At 38.9% G+C, this 23,050-nt stretch overlaps 1 protein-coding gene across 1 annotated transcript in view; it reads right to left on the reverse strand.

The window, feature by feature from the left end:
• The window catches only part of CCDC15 (coiled-coil domain containing 15), a 48,981-nt gene that overhangs the window by 21,317 nt on the left and 4,614 nt on the right, over window positions 1–23,050 (reverse strand). Inside the window, exons 4-13 of the mRNA XM_068978450.1 lie at window positions 18,730–18,843; window positions 15,151–15,273; window positions 14,448–14,462; window positions 12,959–13,075; window positions 12,188–12,691; window positions 11,138–11,260; window positions 8,246–8,320; window positions 7,224–7,346; window positions 543–635; window positions 284–387 (exon numbers count right to left, since the gene is read on the reverse strand). Of these exons, the coding sequence (XP_068834551.1) occupies window positions 284–387; window positions 543–635; window positions 7,224–7,346; window positions 8,246–8,320; window positions 11,138–11,260; window positions 12,188–12,691; window positions 12,959–13,075; window positions 14,448–14,462; window positions 15,151–15,273; window positions 18,730–18,843 (1,391 nt within the window). The remainder of the gene's footprint in view (window positions 1–283; window positions 388–542; window positions 636–7,223; window positions 7,347–8,245; window positions 8,321–11,137; window positions 11,261–12,187; window positions 12,692–12,958; window positions 13,076–14,447; window positions 14,463–15,150; window positions 15,274–18,729; window positions 18,844–23,050) is intronic.

The following is a 23,050-nucleotide window of genomic DNA, read 5'->3' on the forward strand; positions in this document are numbered from 1 at the left end:
GACAGTGGAGGAAGCAGTCCCTGTGCAGGGGTAAGAAGTAAATGGGAACTTTCTGGACTTTTTGTTTAATTGTGCTATGAATCTAAAACTATTTCAAAAAAATAAGTCTATTAAAAAAATATAACTCTTAACCATCTTTTAATATTGCAACTGAGATAAAAAATAGTTGTTTCCACCATGGATAAGAAGGTGAAACCACTGCCTGACTCTTTCTAAAATCTAGCTTCCAAAATAATCTTATAACTGGTAATTTACAGCTCACAATGAGGATCAAAGCACTTACTTTTCAATTTTCTTCTTATGTTCTTTTTGCCTTTGTTGTTCTTTCACTTGTTCTCTTTCAATATCCATGAAAAGTCGTCTATACCTCAGGTATTGCTTTTGACGCTGAAGAAAAGAAGTAAAAATTTTTAAGACTCTGCTCTCAGAGATTTTCCAAGAAAGGAAAATATCCTTAAACTACTAGCTCAGTATGTTAGGACACAACAAATTGCTTCCAATCTCACATATACTGATGTCCAAAAGCCATTACCACTACATACCTCTTTCTTGTCTTCCTCTTGACTTACTCCGGACTGAAGTGCCAGGGGAGTTTGAAATTCAGTGTTCAATCTTGACTGATACTCATCACCAACCTGTTAGGAAGTCCAGTCGTGCAAAGTGACAAAACTGCCAAAAGCTAGACCTATGCACGCTTTTGATAATTTTATCTACTAATTCTTTCCTCCTGCAATCTTGAGCTCAACTAGATTTTAAAAGTTAAACAAACATATATATATATAAAAGAATAAAACTTTAAGAAAGAATAAAAGGAATTAACCAAACAAAAACAAAAGACTCAGGTCAAAGACATGGATGAATTCATGACAAATCAAAATGTTCAGAAGCCTTCTAAAATGGTCACTTGAAATCATTCTATTATGACTGTGTGCTTGGGATCGAATATAGGATATAAAATTAGATCTCTTACTATCTCATATCTATAATAATTTTCAATTTGTACACATTCTTGATGGTGTGAATTTAGAGAATAAAAGCTTGAAAGAAAATATTATAGCAATCAGCTGCCATGGTAGAGAAGAAACTAGAACTTATTTTCTCCCAAAATACTAGGAAAGCCTGTTGACATAACTTAATATACTTATTTTGACATTACATGGCTCAAATTATGATCTCTAACTTTTAGAAATACAAGTTTTAGATTACTTTGATCTTTTTAACTTAAAAGTTATTTATCAAAAAGAAGTTATTTATCTGTCAGCAAAGTTGCAAGATACAAGATCAGTATGCAAAAATCAATTAAATTTTTGTGTACTTGCAACGAACAATTTGAAAATGAAATTAAAGGTAAAATCCATATAATACACCATCAAAACACACCTTATGAATAAATTTAATAAAAGAAATATAAATTGCATATATTGAAACCTACAAAACCATGTTAAAAGAAATAAAAGATCTAATTGAGTGAAAAGACATCTCTTGTTCATGAATCAGAAGACTTAATACTGTTAAGATGGCAAATGAGTCAACAGATTTAATGCAGTCTGCATCAACATTTAAGTTGATGGGACTTTGCTGGCAGTCCAGTGGTTAATATTTCACCTTCTAGACTTCCCTGCTGGTCCAGTGGTTAAGACTCCACCTGCCAAAGCAGGGTACATGAATTTGATCCTTGGTCTAGGAATATTCCACATGCCACAGGCAACTAAGCCCATGCGCCACAACTACTCAGCCCACGCTCTAGAGCCTGTGTGCCACAACTACCAAAGCCTGCACTCCCTAGAGCTTGGGCTCTGCAACAAGAGAAGCCACGGCAATGAAAAGCCTGTACACCACAACTAGACAAAGCCTTCCTGCAGCACTGAAGATTCACCTTCCAATGCAGGAGATGGGGGTTCGGTCCCTGTTCAGGGAGCTAAGATCTCACAGGCCTTGCAGTACAAAAACAAAAGCATAAAACAGAAGCAATATTGAAAAAAAAAACAAAACTCAATAAGGACTTCAAAAATGGTCCACATTAAAAAAAAAATTGTTTACTTCTCTGTAGAAGTTGACAAGGTAATCCTTAAATTCATATGAGTGAAAGTCACTCAGTCGTGTCCGACTCTTTGCAACTCTGTAGACTATACAGTCCATGGAATTCTCCAGGCCAGGATACTGGAGTGGGTAGCCTTTCCCTTCTCCAGGGGATCTTCCCAACCCAGAGATCAAACCCAGGTCTCCCGTATTGCAGGCGGATTCTTTACCAGCTGGGCTTTACCCAGAATAGCTGAGATGATCTTGAAACAAAGTTGGAGAACTCACTTTTTTCAATTCAAAACTTATTACAAAGCTACACTAATCAACACAGTGTGGTACTAGCATAAGGACAGACTCATTGATCAGTGGAACAGAACTGGTAGTTCAGAAATAAACTCATATTTACAATCAACTGATTTTTGACAAGAGTGATGAGAAGTCAGTAAGAAGAGTCTTTTCAACAAATGATGTTGGGTCACCCTGGATACCCACATGCAGAAAAGAGTGAAACTGGGCCCCTACCCAACACCATATATGAAGATTAATGCAAAGTGGATCACAGGCCTGAATGCAAGAGATACAAGATTCTTAGAGAAATATTAGGTGATGGTTTCTTAGATATGACATCAAAAGCACAAGCCACAAAAAAGTAGATAATACGGACTTCATCAAAATTAAAAATTTCTGTGCTGCAAAAGAAACCACTGACAAAGTGAAAAGACAACCCACAGGATAGGAGAAAACATTTTCAAATCACAAAATAAATAAGGGTACTATGTGTAGAATATATTAAGAACTCACATAAGTTAATAATCAAAAGATAAATAATCCAATTAGAAATTGGGCAAAGGATTTAATAGTTTTCTAAAGAAAATACACATATGGCCAATAAGCACATGAAAAGATGCTCATCAAGAAAATGTAAATCAAAACCACAATGAGATATCACTGCACACCCATTAACAGAGCTATAATTAAAAAGACAAAAGACAATAACAAGTGTTCGTGAGGACGTGGAAAAACAGAAACCTCGTAATACTGCTGGTAAGGACGAACAGCACTGTGCCACTTTGGAAACCAGTTTGGCAGTTCCTCCCCAAAGGTTAAGCATATGGATGGATACCATAAGTCTCAGCAATTTCCTCCTACTTATACACCCAAGGAAAATGGAAACACATATCACAGAAAAACATATAAACAAATGTTCACAGCAGCACTATTCACTATTCATAGTCAAGAAGTAGAAACAATCCAAACGCCTATCAACTGATGAATGGATAAATAAAATATGCTACATGCATACAATGGAATATTATCCAATGAATAGGAATCAAGCATTGCTACATGCTACAAGATCTATGAACTTGGAAAACATTATGCTAAGTTAAAGAACTCAGTGATAAAAGGCCATTCTATGATCCCTTTTACATAAAACGTCCAGAATAGGCAAATCTAGAGAGATTTAAAAGTAGACTAGTGGTTACCTAGGGCTGGGGTTGGAGGTAAGGGGCAAAAGGGGAATGATGGTCGCTAAAGGGTATGTGACTTCCGGGCAGTTATTAAATATTCTAGAAGTGACTATGGCAAAGTTTGCACAACATTCTGAATATAGTAAAAACACTGAACTGTAAATTTTCAATGGGTTGTATACCTGTATGGTATACAAAGCAGCTAGGCTTCATTATTTGACTACTCCTTATTTGTGAATTTGCCTATTCACCAAGATGTATTTGTTATCGTAGAATTAATGCTTGCAGTGCTTATGGTCACCTCCAGACATGAGCAGCGCTGGGAAAAATGTGAGTCATCAGATGCACATGTTGTCAGCTAAGGTCAAACACTGTGATGCTCTGCCTTCTTGTTTCAGCCTTCATACTGTAAACAAGTATCCTTTCAAATGTACATTGAGTCCAAAGCTTTTTGCATTTTTGTGCTTTTTTTGTTGATTGTGCTATTTAAAACACCCCTCAAGCACAGTGCTCAAGTACTACCTAGTGTTTTTAGCATAAGAAGGTTGTGATGTGCCTTATGGAGAAAATACATCTATTAGATCAGCTTCATTCAGGCGTGAGCTATAGTGCCGTTGGCCCTGAGTCCAATGTTAATGAATCAACAATACATTTTAATAAGGTGTCTAAACAGAAATTCATGCAAAACAGTTAAGCAATGGTTCAGTATTGACTAAAATTCAGTTGCAGTATTTATGGCACGTTTATAGAACATAACTATTATGAATAAAGAGAATTGACTATACACCTCAATAAAGTTTGTTTGTTACAGATAAAATGTAAAAACAATATGTAGCAAAAGGTTAATGGTGGCTATCTCTGTAATTTGGGGTCTTTTTTCCTTTTTATTTGTATTTACTTTTTGCTGTAATAAAAATGAAATTATTTTTTCTGCTTTCATAAAAGTAAAAAAGGACTGCCCCAGTGGTCCAGTGGTTAAGAATCCGCCTGCCAATGCAGGAGACACAGGTTTGACCCCTGGTCCAGGAAGATTCCACACACTATGGAGCAGCTAAGCCCATGCATCTCAACCACTGAAGCCCACGCCCCTAGAGCCTGTGCGCCACAACAGAAGCCACCGCAATGAGAAGCCGGCACGCCACAGCTCCAGAGAGCCTGCAGGTGGCAATGAAGACCCAGTACAGCCAAAAGTACAGGAAAACACACTATTATAAAGTAAGAAAAATCGGACTTCCAGCACTGGCCAAGGAGTAAGCCCACTCCAAGCCTCTAGCTCTCTCTCACTGATTCTAAGTAAAAATTGTAGGAAATGTGGCTCTAAGTATCTGGAGAGTATATGCATGTGGTACCCTGAAGAGGGGTGAGTATGGAATGCTACTCAACACTCCGTAATAACCTAAATGGGAAAAGAATCCAAAAAAGAATGCAGATATGTGTCTGCATGACTGAGTCACTTTGCTGTACACCTGAAACTAATACAACATTGTAAATCAACTATAATCCAATAAAAATTAATTAAAAAAAAAGAGGAGTGAGTTAGAAAAGTGGATTCCTTAATTCTGTCTATGAAATGGCATACACCCCAGAATCACCCCTGAGCTGTGCTGCCTGGGATGGACTTAATGAGTATAAAGAAGGCTCTGAGAACTGAACTAACATTGGAGCTGCTGTTCACAGAAGATGAGAGAGAACTTGGAGCCTGAACTTAACCAGGTCAACTGCCTGCTAGAACAAAAAAGGGAGTGTTCTTCAGAGGATTTTAACAAGAAGTCAGTCTCTCAATATAATGTTCAAAACTGGACCCAGAAGAAAACATGGAAAGTGAATCCAGAATACGGATCCAAAGAAAAACAGCTCTGGGATGGGACATTCCTGGTGGTACAGTGGATAAGACTTCACACTCCCAATGCAGGGGGCCTGGGTTTGATACCTGGTCAGGGAAGTAAGATCTAATGTGCCATACAGTCCAAAAAGAAAAAGGACAATTCTTCCTCTGAGATTAGTAGAAACAGGGAAGAATGGCAAAAGAATAAATGGTCAAGGGAGTTACTGAATGAAGGCCCCCTTTTTAATGAAAGTCAGAGAGTATAGGGTTGCAGAAAGAACTTTATGGAGTATTTAAGGTTTAGAATTATCAGTGTGGGCCATGTGTGAGGGAGCTAACAAGCAGCAACTAAGAAAAATGGTAAGCAGCACTGGGGATCTATTTGTGACTGTAAAACCCCAAGTATGGATGTGTATAATTATATCTATACCACTAAAGAGGGTATTTTTTTACAATAAACCTGGATTGTTTGGGAGTCTGAAAGGTGAAAGGACTGATCTAGGGTTTTCAGGGCTGGTGTGCAGGACAGGCAGAAGAGATTCTGACTATTAAAGTGGCACCCTGAATCAGACAGTCAGGTTTAGGTACCTCTCTTCTTGCTCAGTTAATGGCCTATCCATTCTCTACCACTAATTACGTTGCTTCATAATTATCGCTTATTTGTCAGTCTCTCTTCTTCAGACAGTCTGAAACTTGAGTGCGAAGTCTTATTCACAGCTTTATCTTTAATATTTAAAACCTAAACAATGGCTAACATCAAACTGGTGCTCAATGAACATCTGACTGACTGACCAATTCTTTCTAAACAAATTTAGCAAGAGACAAGCAGGTACTAGGCACCATGCTAAAGGCTGTCCACACTCCGGTAAACAAAACAGGTATGCTATCTCTCTTCATAAAGCTTACAGACTACTGGAAAACATGGAAATAAGTAATTACCAACTGTCTCGTGCATGGAGAAGGAAACAAACAGAATGCAGGGACAGAGGAAAAACATAAAAGGGGAGGAGGCCTACTCTTGATAAGGTGGTCAGAGCAGAAGGTGAAGTTGAAATTCTAAAGGATGAGAAGAGACCAGCTTCGCAAAGAGAAAAAAAGAAGACTCTCAAAAAGAGGAAAAAATAGGCAAAGGACGCAAGTAGAAAGGGCTTGCAGAATATAGAAATGGTGATGCAGAATAAAACACAACAGCCTTCCCTTAGACCAACCTTAGAGACCTAAACCAAAAATAATAAAGCTGCAGTTTAGTCTGAAAAGCTCAGCCCAAGTCCTTCTTTCTGCCTTTCTTCCTTTTTTTCTGCTCTTTTAAAAGGACCAAGGGAAAATTTCTCTTTATCTTTTTCATATATTCTAACAATGCTGGTTGCCTGAAGGCTCTGTTTCTAAAATAACAAAAAACCACGAGTTAGAAATTATGCAGACAGTGTAAAATTCTGATGGGAATAAACTAGACTTCAGTCACAGGGAAATCTCAGTAGGCCAGAGTACTGTGACATTTTCTTGGAAAACATAACCCTAACAAGTTCCAGCCTAAATGTCTTAGTGATCCTGCCTCATGCTCTACCAGGTTCCTGATGGGGATCTAGTCCTGGCTGTTGGGTGCAAGATCCTCCTGACCCCGACCCTTCAGAAACCACTTACTTCTTTCCTTCTCATAAAAGAAGAGACACCAAAAAATACACCTTTTATAAGAGAATACACATGTAAAAAATACAATTTTTCCAATAGGCAACAAGTGTTTCTGACAATACCCTAGCCTTCAGGGAGTAATCTTAGGTCAGGATAGGTTTCACACACCATGAAATAAACCAAGTATCTGCTTTTTGCTCAGCCTTACTGTTCCCAGCTCAGTAGGTACCTATGACCCTATCTAAATCCCACTGCTCACACTCCACAGTCTGCTCTACCTGTTTTCTGCTAGAAGCCTCTCTCTGCTGCTTGGATGCAAGATGCTGATGCCCATCCAGAAGCAAATCTTCCTGCCATTTTTCAGCTGTTCCAACACATGGTTGCTGTATGGAGCATAAGCTCTAAAAGATACAAAAGCGTTCACCAAATTGCATGAGCAGTGGCATGATGTTGGTGAAAATACTTTAGGCTGCAGTGATAGCCCTGATGTAATCTAAACATGTCAGAAGAGTCTGATGCATTAGGGCATGAAAGTAGACACTACACTTCCTGCCACTACTATGGATTTTTAACTGTATCTGCGAAGCAATCCTAAGTTTCTCTATTGGCAAAACAAGGAATAATGGCATCGATCTCCCAGGGTTATTTTGAGAGTTTAATGAGACAACGGATACAAAGTTCTAGAACCATTGTGGCTATGGTAAATGTTTAATGAATTTAAGCTGTTATTCATAATGATACTAATAACATTACTAATACTGTTAATAAGAGATAACACTATCATCATTGCTTGTTGGCAGCATAGCTCTGGCAAGCCCGTATCAAACTCTCACTAATTGACTTTCTGCCGCTTACTCCTCACTATACTAAGCTCTACCTTCTCTCTGGCAGAGACTGGATCCTGGATTTCATGAATGACACATTCACAGTGCTCCAGAAATAGCTCCTCTCTCCATCTCTCATCTGTCACATTATGCGAGGCCTGCCCATAGTTCCTGTGCTAAAAGAAAAGAAACCTTGAACAACTGTCCAAGAAGTAGCATCAGGCCAGGGCCCTGGCGAAAGCTTCAGTGAAGAGGCCAGAACCAGTCTCAACAGGGCAGAACAGTCACAGAACAAGAGGACGTTATACCTTTGCCCATTGTTATTGACCTTAACACTAAACCCCTGAAGCAGTTATGACTTTGCCCTGCCAATCTGGAATTCAAACCTAAGGAATCTGTCATCACTTACTCCCCACTATATTCTGTTCTACTTACTCTCTGGGAAGGGCTAGGTCTTGAACACTGGTGAGACATACCAACCACACTCCAGAAGCAATTCCTCTTCCAAGCTCCGATTTCTTGAAACATGAGGGATGCATAACACACTTGCTCTAAAGGAACAACAAAATACAAAACTAACTGAGCAAAAATAATAGGTTATTATTTAATAACCTATTAAATAATAGTAGTAGTTTGATAATAGTACTGTACACTTCAGTGACAGCCCACAATAATGATACTAGGGAAGGATAATTTAACAGGTGTGTGCATGTATGTATTTAATATAAAATTTCCAAACATACATCAAAGTAGAAAAAAAATAGTATAAGGAATCCAAAGATACCCATCACCCAGTGTCAGCAATTAGCAATATCATGTTTTTTCATATATCTTTTCTCCCACATTTTTCCTAGGGTATTTGAAAGCAAATCCTAGATTATTCTGTTTTTTTCTTTTTCTTTTCCTGCATGGGCTAACTCTTTATTCAACAACACATTTAGAATAAGATAAGGCAACAAGAAAATATCTTTACAAAGTTGCCAACCTATTCTCAGGTAATGCCAGGAAACAAGCTTGTGTCATTTCCCTTAAGGACGCCTACTCAGTGTCCCCGATAATTCCAGGCACAAACAACAGAAGTGGTGAAGTCTGGGAAGCTGTGAGTGGCAAACAGCTTGTTTTGTTCTTCATCATAATTGGTTTGCAAACTGGATGTCTGCCTTTGGTGTACTGCTTCAGCTGCCCAAGAGTAGAATTTCTTCACTGTATAGAAGACTAAATGTTCAAAGCCAAATTTACTGAAGGACTTGAGTTTACTAAGAACTGTTTACTGACAACCAATCAATATTATACAAGTAAAATCTATCTCTTATTTGGCCCAAATGACAGACATATGCTTTGTCACCTGGACTCTCTTTAGATTTGACACATTTTGAAATAACTGAAGACATCATACTCTTAGTCTAATGCCAGAAGCTTTAATTCTATGCAACCTACATACAAGCTAGCTTGACAAGCTCTAGCCCAAATCTTAAGTAATCTCAGTTCAGTTCAATTCAGTCGCTCAGTCATGTCCGACTCTTTGCGACACCATGGAATGTAACACACCAGGTCTCCCTATCCATCGCTAACTCCCGGAGTTTATTCAAACTCATGTCCATTAAGTCAGTGATGCCATTCAACCATCTCATCCTCTATTGTCCCCTTCTCCTTCTGCCTTCAATCTTGCCCAGCATCAGGGTCTTTTCAAATGAGTCAGCTCTTCACATCAGGTGGCCAAAGTACTGGAGTTTCAGCTTCAGCATCAGTTCTTCCAATGAATATTCAGTACTGATTTCCTTTAGGATGGACTGGTTGGATCTCCTTGCAGTCCAAGGGACTCTCAAGTCTTCTCCAACACCACAGTTCAAAAGCATCAATTTTTCAGTGCTCAGCTTTCTTTATAGTCCAACTCTCACATCCATACATGGCTACTGGAAAAACCATAGCTTTGACTAGACGGGCCTTTGTTGGTAAAGTAATGTCTGCTCTTTAATATGCTGTCCAGGTTGGTCATAACTTTCCTTCCAAGGAGCAAGCGTCTTTTGATTTCATGGCTGCAGTCACCACCTGCAGTGACTTTTTTAGAAAGTAGACAGCGTGCCCACTGTCTTCTGCTCTACCTGCCCTCTGCGGGGAGGGAGGCGGTCTTACATTTTAGGTTGAATGTACTGATGACACCCCAGAGTCAATTCATCTTTCTTCTCGCATTAGAGATGACAGTTGCTTCAGAAATACGTTTAAAAGAAACAACAAACACAGAAAACAAATCGTCTAATCAGGGCAACATGCTAACCTTAACACTCTGGGCTTCAGTGAGAAAGCCAGGGAAATGGTACCACATGAGGGTATTCTGATACATTTTAGTTTGAACAGGGATGTTAAACTTTTAACCCAACTCTATAGATCTTACTTTTTAATCCCGAAACATTCACCGAACAGTCTGACAACCCCCTCAAATTTTAAGTAATTTAGAATCTGCTAATTCCCCTACATTGTTCATGTAAGAGCAGTATACCTGTGGGAATAATGCCTCACCAAAAGTTATAGCATAATCTTAATAAATTAAAATAGTCTGATTCCGCAATAAGAATATAAGTGTGATTTATCAGCCTTCTGAATGACAGAACTGCTTTGATTGATACAGTTCACTAAACAAGGGTCTGATTCTATATTTCACATTACCAGTTGTTGGAAATGTATAAAATCCAGTTACTTTATTTTCCATCTATGTCTCTTCTTTTTTTGCAGGGTGGGGAGGAGGGGCATACCTCGGAGCACGTGAGATCTTAGTTCCCCAATCAAGGACTGAATTGCACCCCTGCAGTGGAAATGCAGAGTCTTAACCACTGGAATAGTGTTGTCACTCAGTCGTGTCTGACTCTGCGAGCTCATGGACTGTAGCCAGCCAGGCTCCTCTGTGCATGGGCTTCTCCAGGCAAGAATACTGGAGTGGGTTGCTATTTCCTCTGCCAGGGGATCTTCCCAACCCAGGGATAGAACCCAAATCTCTCGCATTGCAGGCAGACTCTTTACAGTCTGAGCCACAACGGAAGCCCACTGGACCGCCAGGGAAGTCCCCCATCTATATCTTTTTGATTGAGCTCTACCTGATCTCTGATGGAGGCCTGGTCCTGAAGTTTGCTGCTACTGCTAAGTCGCTTCAGTCGTGTCCGACTCTGTGCGACCCCACAGACAGCAGCCCACTAGGCTCCTCTGTCCCTGGGATTCTCCCGGCAAGAATGCTGGAGTGGGTTGCCATTTCTTTCTCCAATGCATGAAAGTCAAAAGTGAAAGTGAAGTCATTCAGTCGTGCCCAACTCTTAGTGACCCCATGGACTGGAGCCTACCAGGCTCCTCCATCCATGGGATTTTTGACTGAGCTCTACCTGATCTCTGATGGAGGCCTGGTCCTGAAGTTTAGGAGGCAGATACTGATAACTTTCCAGAGAAAACTCTTTTCTTCCTTTCTCATTCATCATATCACAATATGTCTCCTTGAAGCATACCTTCTAAAAGACAAAAAAAAAAACATATATTGTCAACTGTTCAATGAGAGCAACATGAAGTAATAGAAATAATAGTCCAGGCTTTATAAGGAACCTTACAGTAATTTTTTCAACTCCAGATAATGTGAAACAATATGTAATAAAACACTAACCACACTTCTTGAAATCTATCTGAGAACAATCTTGAAAAGTTCCAAACTAAGCCCAAATAATGCAATTCCTCATGTTCTCTCCTTTTTTCTGCTCTACCTTGCCACTGATGAAGGCCTCATCTTCATGCCTGTGTAAAAGATCCTGATGGATATCCACAGGAAACACCTCTCCCCGACTCCTACCTATCAACATTGATACTGCCGGCTTCAAATCTGCTCTCTAAAAAAGAACAACTATAAAATAGCAGTTGCTCAGTTAAGAAACACAAGGTAATCAATAATACTTTAGTCTGCAGTGGGAATTCAGAAGCTAACTGAGGCCATCGTCTTAGAGAATAAGTTAATACGCTATGCCACATAAGCCTAGCCACAGCCCTAAGCAGTTTACTTCCTGTTGATCCCTTTCTTTTCCTCTTAGTCTAATCAATCTCTGCTGGAGGGCTGGCCTTGGGACCTGGGTTAAAAATACTGTTGGACACTAGCAGCCTACTCTTTTTTCCCATCTTTCAGCTCTCAAAACAGACGACAGCTGTGAGAAATATTTTACCTAACAAAGAAAGTTTTTTTAAAAAGTAAATTGTCCAGACAGGGGTAATATGCTGCTGCTAAGAATTTTAACATTAATAAGAATGCTGGACATGTGAGAAATCAATCAGGCAAGTTATCTTTTCCCCAACTATGACTCTCTAAATCAGCTGCAATAGTTCTTGCAAATCGCACTACAAGCCTTAACATGCTTATTTCTTTTTATTGTTATCTTCTTTCCACTTTATTTTACCTGATTGCTGGGTAGAAAATCCTGGTCCTGACATTTGGGTTGAATATTCTGGTCTTTGGGGAGAACACATTGGTCTTTGGGTAAAACACACTGGTCTTCGGGTAGAAAATCCTGGTCCTGACATTTGGGTAGAACATTCTGGTCTTTGGGGAGAATGTGCTCATCTGTGGGTAGAAAAGTCTGATTTTGGAGTGGAAAATCTTGCACTTCCAAGGCAATATCCCCATCTTCTAGTCCAACAGTCGTGTCTTTCAGCATACCACTCTTAGTTTTTGTCTTAATGGCCTGGGCTTTGGCCTCAACAGTGTGGCCTTCCAGGTCGATACGCTGGGTACTGAGTCTCGGCTCACAGCACTGGGCTTCCCACTCAACATCGAGGACACTTGTCAAATCCCCCTGGGCTTCTGGAAGATAATCCTGGGTTTCTGGCAAAACATCCTGATGTAATTGCTTTACTTCTTCCTCTTCCATCACATCAAATAGTGGGGTTTTGAATTGTACTTTCTAAAAGTGAACAGAAACATTGAATATAGAATGCCAAGTAGCAGTAACACTCAGGTTTTCTGTGAGATTCCTAAAATAATCTTAAAATGATATGGTAGTCAAACCAAACCGAACATTACTAAGATAAAATGCAAAATTACAGTCTTTGCTCAACTCACCAGAACCTGAATCTACAATCCCCAACCAGGCACAAGAATACCAACAGCTCAAGTCCAAATCATAATTACTTTCATTTATATTATACCACCTCCCTTCCCTCTGCTTTACCTGAACTCTGCTGAAAGGTATATCTTTGTCTTCAGGAAAGAGAGTCTCCTGGTCCCCCCAAGACAAATGCTTTTTCCCTTTCTTATCTATCATAACAGATGAAGATTCCTCAGGTTCCTAAAGAACATACAAACAAAAATGGAAAAACAAACAAATGTTACAGGTAGAAACAAGAATGCATGTAAAAGAATTAAGTTAGAATTCTTCTTCACACTATATATAAAAAAAACTCCATATGGATTATAAGAGCTAAAACTATAAAATTCTTAGAAGAACACGTAGAATTAAGTGATGGTTTAATACATACTACACCATAGCACAAGTAGCAAAAATTAGATGACACCAAACCTAAAAATTTTGTGCTAAAAAATGATAGCATTAAGAAAGTGAAATGAATATTTACATTGATGGCAATGTTGATGCAATTTCATTCTTATGCTGATGGAATGTCAGTCTTGTAAATATGGTTTTGGAAACAGAAATTTTTTATTGTTTTAAAAAGATTTGTATTTTGGTAATTTTATTTTGATGAATTGGTGGAGAGTCATTTGAGGGCCTTTAAACTGCTTACAAAATGGTGGGATTTTTGTGTAGTGGATAAAATGAGTAATTGAAAATGTGTCCATAGAAATCAAAGGTAAGTGGGGTCTTTGTGAGTTGAAGAGTAGTTTTAATGTAGAAAGATATATTTACAAATGAGTCTAAATTTCAAAAGAATTGGAGAAGAAAAATCTATTATGAGAATAAAGCAGTGACATGGTTAATTTGGAACTTTTGTTCTTACACCAATAAAGGAAGGTACCCCAATAAAGAGGCTTCTCGCACACATAAACACAAAAAAATGAAATAACAACCCAGAGAATGGGAGAAAATACCTGCAAATCATGTAACTTTAGGATTTGCATTCAGAATATATAAAGAATTCTTGTTTTTGTTTATTCACTAAGTAGAGTCCAACTCTTTTTGCAACCCCCTGGACTGTAGCCCGCCAGGCTCCTCTGACCATGGGATTTCCCAGGCAAGCATACTGGAGTGGGTTGCCATTTCCTTCTCCAGGGGATCTTCCCAACTCAGAGATCAAAGCTGTGTCTCCTGCACTGCAGGTGGATCCCTTATCGCCGAGCCACAGGGAAGCCCAAAGAATTCTTACAACTTGATAATAAAAAGACAACCCAACTTAAAAATGGCACTGCATCTGAACACAGATTTTTCTTCATGAGAGATAAATAAATGGGCAATAAGCAAATGAAAAGATACTCAAGATCACTAGTCATCAGGAAAATACAAATTGAAAGTATGGTGAGATACCACTCCAAACCTACTTAGGAGGCTATAAAAAGATGGGCAACAACAAGGATTGAAGAGGATGTGGAGAAACTGGAAACCTCATATATTGCTAATGGAAAGCAGCTTGACAGTTCCTCAAAATAAAAGGCATAGTTATCATGTGATCCAGAAATTCCATAACTAGAGAAATGAATGTTCACACAAATACATCTAACTGCTTATGGCACAATTATGCATAAAAGCTAAGTGGAAACAATCCAAATGTCTATTAACTGATGAATGGATATACCAAGTGTAATATACTGATGTACTGATACATGCTACAAGGTGGATAAACTCTGAATACATTAAGCAAAGTAAAAGAAGTCAGTCACAAAAGCCCCATTTTATACTATTCCATTTATATGAAACACACATTTACATGAAATGCCCAGAATATGCAAATCTACTGAGACAGAAAGTAGTTTAGTGGTTGTTTAGTTCTGGGGATAGAAACAGGAAGGGACTAGGGAGTGACAGTTAATGGGTACAGTGTTTCTTTTAGGGATAATGAGAATGTTCTAAATTAGATTGTGGTGATGGCTGCACATGGCACCCCACTCCAGTTCTCTTGCCTGGAAAATCCCATGGACAGAGAAGCCTGTTAGGTTACAGTCCATGGGATCGCAAAGCACCAGACATGACTGAGCGACTTCACATGATGGTTGCACAATCCTGTGAATACACCAAAAAACACTGAAGGGTATACTTTAAAGTAGGTGAATTGTGTGGTATGTGAATTATAGCTCAATAAAACTGTTAGAAAAAAAACTATTAGATATTATAATCCCAATACTTAAGTCCATCTTGTATGGTTAGTTCTAACAGGGTATCTTTTTTCCCCTCTACTCTTTATATTTACCTACCTGATCATCCATAAATTTCTGGTAATCTGCAGGAGTTAAAAGACCTTGATGGACCTCCAAGGGCAGTTCTCCTCTTACGCCTATATTTATCCTGGTAAATGATGGCTTCCTACAAAGTGCTTTCTGCAAAAAAGAAAAATTAATACAAACGGTCTAGAGAAAGCAATATGCTCATAACACTAAGTTGAGTTTTTGTGAACTATCTGATACAATCTTAGCAGTTTATGGTAATCTAATACAGAATCACGGAATCAGTTCAGTTCAGTTCAGTTGCTCAGTCGTGTCCAACTCTTTGCAACCCCATGAACTGCAGCATGCCAGGCCTCCCTGTCCATCACCAGCTCCCGGAGTTCACTCAGACTCACATGCATCAAGTTGGTGATGTCATCCAGCCATCTCATCCTCTGTCGTCCCCTTTTCCTCCTGCCCCTAATCCCTCCCAGCATCAGAGTCTTTTCCAATGAGTCAACTCTTCACATGAGGTGGCCAAAGTACTGGAGTTTCAGCTTTAGCATCAGTCCTTCCAAAGAACACCCAGGGCTGATCTCTTTCAGAATGGACTGGTTGGATCTCCTTGCAGTCCAAGGGACTCTCAAGAGTCTTCTCCAACACCACAGTTCAAAAGCATCTATTCTTTGGCTCTCAGCTTTCTTCAGAGTCTAACTCTCACATCCATACATGACCACAGGAAAAACCATAGCCTTGACTAGACGGACCTTTGTTGGCAAAGTAATATCTCTGCTTTTCAATATGCTATCTAGGTTGGTAACTAAATAACTTTCCTTCCAAGGAGTAAGTGTCTTTTCATTTCATGGCTGCAGTCACCATCTGCAGTGATTTTGGAGCCCCAAAAAATAAAGTCTGATACTGTTTCCACTGTTTCCCCATCTATTTCCCATGAAGTGATGGGACCTGATGCCATGATCTTTGTTTTCTGAATGTTGAGCTTTAAGCCAACTTTTTCACTCTCCTCTTTCACTTTCATCAAGAGGATTTTTAGTTCCTCTTCACTTTCTGCCATAAGGGTGGTGTCATCTGCATATCTGAGGTTATTGATAATACAGAATAGAGAGTTCTATTTCAAGTATACAAACAAATAATTTACATAACAAACGTAAGGAGTGAAATAAGATAGTAGATTACTTTAACTTTCTTTGCAATTCGCCCCTATCCTAGCCAGTAACAACTTCAGAATGCTTATAATTTTGTCTTGGTGATCTAACAGTGGGTAAACAAACCTATCTTCTACGTGTATCTCTAAATCTAGAACAACAGTAACAACCAGACAGATTCTAATGTCAGTAAAAATAAGTCTAACAAGCAAATGAAACCAGAGCTCAACTGGGTTATAGGCTGTTCTCCTTTCTGACGAGCAGATTCCTCCTGCTCACAACTAAGTGGGTAGAACTGTTCAGATTTAAAGCAAAGACTACATACTCGATAAGAAAAATTTCACTGTCAATTATATGCCATAGATTTGTTTGTGGTACTTTATCTGAAACAGCACATGCGTTATTTGAAAGCAAGCAGCTAGACCAGTCATCATTATCATAATGAACTACACTTAAATGGCACCTTTGACGTATAAAACTGGTTTATACAAGGATGTTGTATCAGACTTAACCTCCTCTCTTCTACTGGATAATTATTTCAGTCAGACCTAGGAACAGTACTCTTTCTGGAAAAACATCAATTGAAAGGTTGGAATATGTTCTGCACAATATAAAGTATCAGTCTCTAGGATCTGGTCATCCTTCTTTTTCTGGTTTAAATCAACTGGGTCCAACCATCTCCTTTTAGCAGTTCCGGGAAGTCAGTCTTACGGACCAAAACTACAGTACTGCCAAATCTGTGGAAGAGGTATGAAAATTGTCAAGAAACCAAGTCAAGAATTTAGTTACAAATGAAACTGTGTCTTGAGTCACAACAATGCAATCCTAGAGGTAACCACACTTAATGCATCTAAGATGGAATGCAATATTAGGCACACCCATGCCTACTTGCTTTTTATATTTAACTATGTGTGCCAGTCACTTAGCCGTGTCCAACTGTTTGTGACCACATGGACTGTAGCCCGCCAGGCTCCTCTGTCCATGGGATTCTCCAGGCAAGAATACTGCAGTGGATTGCTACTTTCCTTCTCCAGGGATCTTCCTGATCCAGTGATCAAACCCAGGTCTCTTGCATTACAGGCAGATTCTTTACCGTCTGAGCTACAGGGAAGTCCATATTTAACTACAAGTTTCTTAATTATCACTACAGAGGAAGTATTCTACTAACTACAAACATAGAGGCGTGTCTTTGATGGTTGCTGGTTGCACTGAGATACTTAAGGGAAAAATACAAAAATAAAATATAAACATATATGTAATCTAGGAAAATGTAAAAAAAAATACTAATTAGATAGGAAAACTGAGAGAGAACTAAACAAGAGACAGCTGATAAAAGTACCAAAAAAAGAGTAAAAAAAGACTGATTAATAATCCATTTTATCGATTCTGCCTATCACAACTTGAAACTAATGTGAAAATTAAGTAAACACAGGGAAATATACGGGTTTAGGATCCAAATCTGTGAACATGGAAATAAGGAGACACCAAAACAATGTAATTTTATAAGCATAGCTTTAAATATTCTTTTAAATCTAACAATATTTAGGTTCCAATTCGATCTAACTTTACTCTATAGCTTTTCTCACTGCAATCACAGTCTTTATTTTCACTTTGGTAAAATATATACCAGGGACGTCCAGAAAGTTATTCTATATTTTGAAACAAAAGAATTTCTTTCTGGACTTCCCTGGTGGTCTAGTGGTTAAGACTCCATGCTTCTCCTGCAGAAGGCACAGGTTCAATTCCTGGTCAGGGAAGTTCCTCATGCTGTTTGGTATGGCGAAAAAAAAAAAAAAATCCAAAAAACCAAGAGAATTTCTTTCTTTTTAAAAAATGCCATTGACCTCTTCCTTCCTGATTAAAATTTAAAATATATACATTATGGAAGATTTCTATGATTAAAAAAAAAGAAAAAAAATCACTTGTAATAACACTATCCAGAAATAATCAGCATGAACCTCTTGGGTCATTTCTTTTCAGGCCTTTGTCTATGCACATAGCGTTCTCTCCCCATCTCGATATTTTGCTTTACACTTATCATTGGAATTAATATTCTGTATTTACGTGCTTGTTTAAGAATATGCTTCCCTACTAGCACAGGAGCTCCTTGAGGGATCTTTTCATCATTGTTAAGTTCTGCTTCTAGAACAATGCCTGGCAACTACAGATAGTCCGTAAATATTTACTGGATGAATTTTTTAAATTGAGCTTATACTATATCTAATTTTATATCCTACTTTTTCCACTCACAAACACTTTCCCTAGGCTTCAAATATCCTTCGAAAGCATGATATTTTTGATAACAGCTATATATGGATATATCATGTTTGTAGACCACTCCCTACTATTGGAAAATTAAGGTCATTTCCAATTATTTTTCAGTTCTAAATACTGCTGAAGTATAAATTAATCTTTATCCAATTTTTTACCTGTATTTTTAGAAACAACTCATGAGAACTTAAGTTACCTCCTGGGTGGGAAAGCTTTTCTTTCTATCATCTGGAAACTCTGGTGCATCTTTCTGATTCACAGTTTTAAACGAAGCCAGCCGGTGACGTGCTTGTTTCATGCTTTGACTAAGCTGCCAAGGAAAAGGGGAAAAAAGAAAACAAAAACAGGCTAAAGTCTTAACACCAGATTCACTAAGTGTTCCAACAGGAAAACAGGCCCCTATTATTAAAAAATGCCAGACCTGAGACCAGAGGATTACCTGCAAAGAAGACTTTCTGATGTGCTGATAAGCTTTTACAACACTGTTTTATTATTCTAAGAGACTGCATTTCATAACTTGATTTAAGTGCTGTTACTCAAATCATTTTTTAATAATGTATGCTTTATATTAAGTAAGTTGGAGAAGGCAATGGCACCCCACTCCAGTACTCTTGCCTGGAAAATCCCATGGGCGGAGGAGCCTGGTAGGCTGCAGTCCATGGGGTCGTGAAGAGTCGGACACGACTGAGCGACTTCACTTTCACCTTTCACTTTCATGCACTGGAGAAGGAAATGGCAACTCACTCCAGTGTTCTTGCCTGGAGAATCCCAGGGATGGGGGAGCCTGATGGGCTGCCATCTATGGGGTCACACAGAGTCGGCCACGACTGAAGTGACTTAGCAGTATATTAAGTAAGTACACAAAAATATTAGAACCTAAAGATCTGAATTTGGAAATGATTCAGCAGATATATTCTTTACCTTTTATCTATCTTCTTAATAAAGAGTTATTTCTTCAACCGGTCCTTGCATGCCTGATCACTTTTATCACTCCTAGTTCCCTAAAATTGTTTTTTCTTATTTACATGGGTTCTTTCTTCACCTGTAACATTTGAAGACTGTACTTACTTGTCTTTTCTCAAATGTCTTCTTCCAGGAAGCCTTCCTACATTAATTTTAAACACAAATTCAAACATCTCAACAGAACCAATTTGTTTCAGGTACTCTAGACAACAATTAGTAATAAGTATTAATATCAAATATGTTAATTTTGTGCTTATTCCTTATTTCTACCTAGCAATTTCAGCAAGCACCTACTTTGATTTCTTTTTCAGAGAAGCACTGCCTATTTTATATTCACATTTTTGCACAGAATGTTCCTTTAAGGAAAATCCAGCAAAGTGTATCCCTATACAATTCAGTAAAATTATGGCAAAGCCAGGACCAATTTCAATCCATCCAGTGAAAGTTTAATGACATCATTTCTTCCTTAAAGGGAAATAATGATTATGGTTTACAGATATGAATAACAAATATTTTATGGTATTTACTAATAGTGACTAGAGATGAAAATTCTCTCTTGTTACCAGTCCAGTTTCCTTACAGCATATTACCTCTGTTTTGACCTTGCTTCTAAGAAGGTCTATATCTCTAGCCAGAGAAACCAGCTTGAAACATTATACTTTAAATTTAGTTAGAGTAGAGTAGCTGGGCTTCCTGGTGGCTCAGACAGTAAAGCATCTGCCTGCAGTGCGGGAGACCGGGGTTCAATCCCTGGGTTGGGAAGATCCTCTGGAGAAGGAAATGGCAACCCACTCCAGTATTCTTGCCTGCAAAACTCCCTGGACTGAGAAGCCTGGTGGGCTACAGTCCACGGGGTCGCAAAGAGTCAGACACAACTGAGCGACTTCACCACAGAGCAGCTAAATTTAGTTAGTAGAGCAGCTAAAGGGGTCAGTTCAGTTTAGTCGCTCAGTCGTGTCCGACTCTTTACGACCCCATGAAATGCAGCACGCCAGGCCTCCCTGTCCATCACCAACTCCCCAAGATGGAGTTAATTACAATGCAAAAAGACACAGTATATTTGCAGTTAAAGTTACGAAAAAGTACAGAGCCACAAACGCCTGCTTTAACTCACTGTCAGGTATGGCAGACATCACTGCCCTGTATAATGGGACCAAGGATGCAAAATATCTGGTGTGACAGATTTAAGATAAGAGTTACGTATTATTCTTTTTCCATCAAGTCCAACCTCTATTAGAACTGCAGATTGATTTTAGTCCCTTAAGCAGGATATTTCAACTGGTCCAGCAACTGCACTATACCTAACATTCAGTTTCTCTGTCATTAAATCAACCCAAAGGCCCTTTCAATGACCTGCTATTAGGATGTAGTATGCTGAGTAACAGTCACCCAAAGATATCAATGGGCTTCCCAGGTGGCATCAATGGTAAAGAACCCATCTGCTAATGCAGGATGTACAAGAGATGTAGGTTTGATTCCTCGATCAGGAAGACCCCCTGGAGAAGAGTGTGGCAACCCACCCAGTATTTTTGCCTGGAAAATCCCACAGACAGAGGAGCCTGGCAGGCTATAGTCCATGGTGTCCCAAAGAGTTGGACATAACTGACGCAACTTAGCACGCACACAAAGGTATCAGGTCTTAATTCCTTAGACTTGTAATTGTTACTTTACTCGGAGAAAGGGCCTTTGCACATGTGATTAAGTTGAGGATCTTGAGAAGACATAATCTTGGATTATCTATACCAGCACTAAAAGCCATCACAAGTGGTTTTTATAAAACAGATAGAGGAAAACCAGACATACAGAAAAGGTGATGTGAAGATGGAGCCAAAGATTGGTTTGATGTGGCCAGAAGCTAAGGAATGCCAGCAGACACCAAAAGCTCAAAAAGTCAAAGAACAAATTTTCACTAGAATCTGTAGAAAGGAGCATAATCCTGCAGACACTTTGATTTTGGCTCAGTGAAACTGATTTTGAACTTCTGGTGTCCACAACTGTTGGAGAAAAAGTTTTTGTCATTTTAAGCCACTAAGTTTGTGGGCTTACAAATCCCTCTATTTGTTAAATGTTCATTTTACATAATTTGTAAAAGTTTTGGAGCTGTGATGATGAGAATACCAGTTAGTAGTAGAAAAGTAAGTAAAGAAGCATGAACACATGTAGAGACAGGGTGACCAGCTGTCCCAGTTTGCCTGGAACTGTCCCAAAGGAGTTAGTGCTTTGGACACTGTCTCACTGTCTAGTTCTTAGTGACATCTAGTGGATAGAAAGTGCAACAGAAACAGTAAGATTTAAAAAAAAAAAATTGAGCTTCTATTGTCACAGATTGCATAAGCAAAAGTTTATAGGCTTAGAGTAGTTTAAGTCACTGAATATTCCTCAGTAGCTCATCTTCTTTTAAGAAAAAAACAGGGTCGGGACTTCCCTGGTGGTCTAATGGTTAGGACTCCTTGCTTCTACAGCAAGCAGCATGGATTGATCCCTGGTCAGGGAACAAGAAGATCCTACAAGCTCCAAGGTCCAGCCCCCCCCCCGCCCCCCAAAAAAAAACAGGGTATAAAAACTTTTATATTCTAGACTTTTTACTGTTCCTATCTTAAAATTCTTTTGAATTTACCAATTCAACTCAGTTTACCAGTTCAAAATATACAGCTCAATTCCACCTCCTCCAAGAATTCTTCCCCAACTATTTCTTTAGAATTAAAACATTTTTGAACTTCCACTGCACAAATTTATCACCAAATGCAGCATATATTTCCAAATTATTAACCAACAGATTAGGAGTCTGTTAGCTTTGTATCTCTACTTGGAAATGTAAACCCATGAAAGGTCCTATTTCACATATCATTAGTATCACTACAATGCTTAACAAACACAGTATATTCAAATATCTGTGGACTGATGTGTCCTGAAGGCTGAGTGCCGAAGAATTGATGCTTTTGAACTGTGGTGTTGGGAGAAGACTCTTGAGAGTTCCTTGGACTGCAAGGAGATCCAGCCAGTCCATTCTGAAGGAGATCAGCCCTGGGATTTCTTTGGAAAGAATGATGCTAAAGCTGAAACTCCAGTACTTTGGCCACCTCACGTGAAGAGTTGACTCACTGGAAAAGACTTTGATGTTGGAAAGGATTGGGGGCAGGAGGAGAAGGGGACGACAGAGGATGAGATGGCTGGATGGCATCACCAACTCGATGCATGTGAGTCTGAGTGAACTCTGGGAGTTGGTGATGGACAGGGAGGCCTGGCGGGCTGCGATTCACGGGGTTGCAAACAGTCAGACATGACTGAGCGACTGAACTGAACTGAACTGAACAGATGAAGTATAAGCCTCACTCTAATGGGATTTATAGCTACAAGCACCATGAAAGCAAAGGCTGTGTCTGTCTTGGTCAACGCTTTATCCTTTGTACTTTATGCAGTGTCTGGCTCAAGAAATACTGGCTCGGTAAATTGTTCATAATATTTAAAAGAAAATAAAAAATGATCACTATAAGCCAAACAATAATAAGAAAAAGCCATAGTCTGGGAAAGAGAAAAAAATCTTTTAAAAAAGT

This window comes from Capricornis sumatraensis, chromosome 8 (assembly GCF_032405125.1).
Source record: "Capricornis sumatraensis isolate serow.1 chromosome 8, serow.2, whole genome shotgun sequence".
Lineage (NCBI taxonomy): Eukaryota > Metazoa > Chordata > Mammalia > Artiodactyla > Bovidae > Capricornis > Capricornis sumatraensis.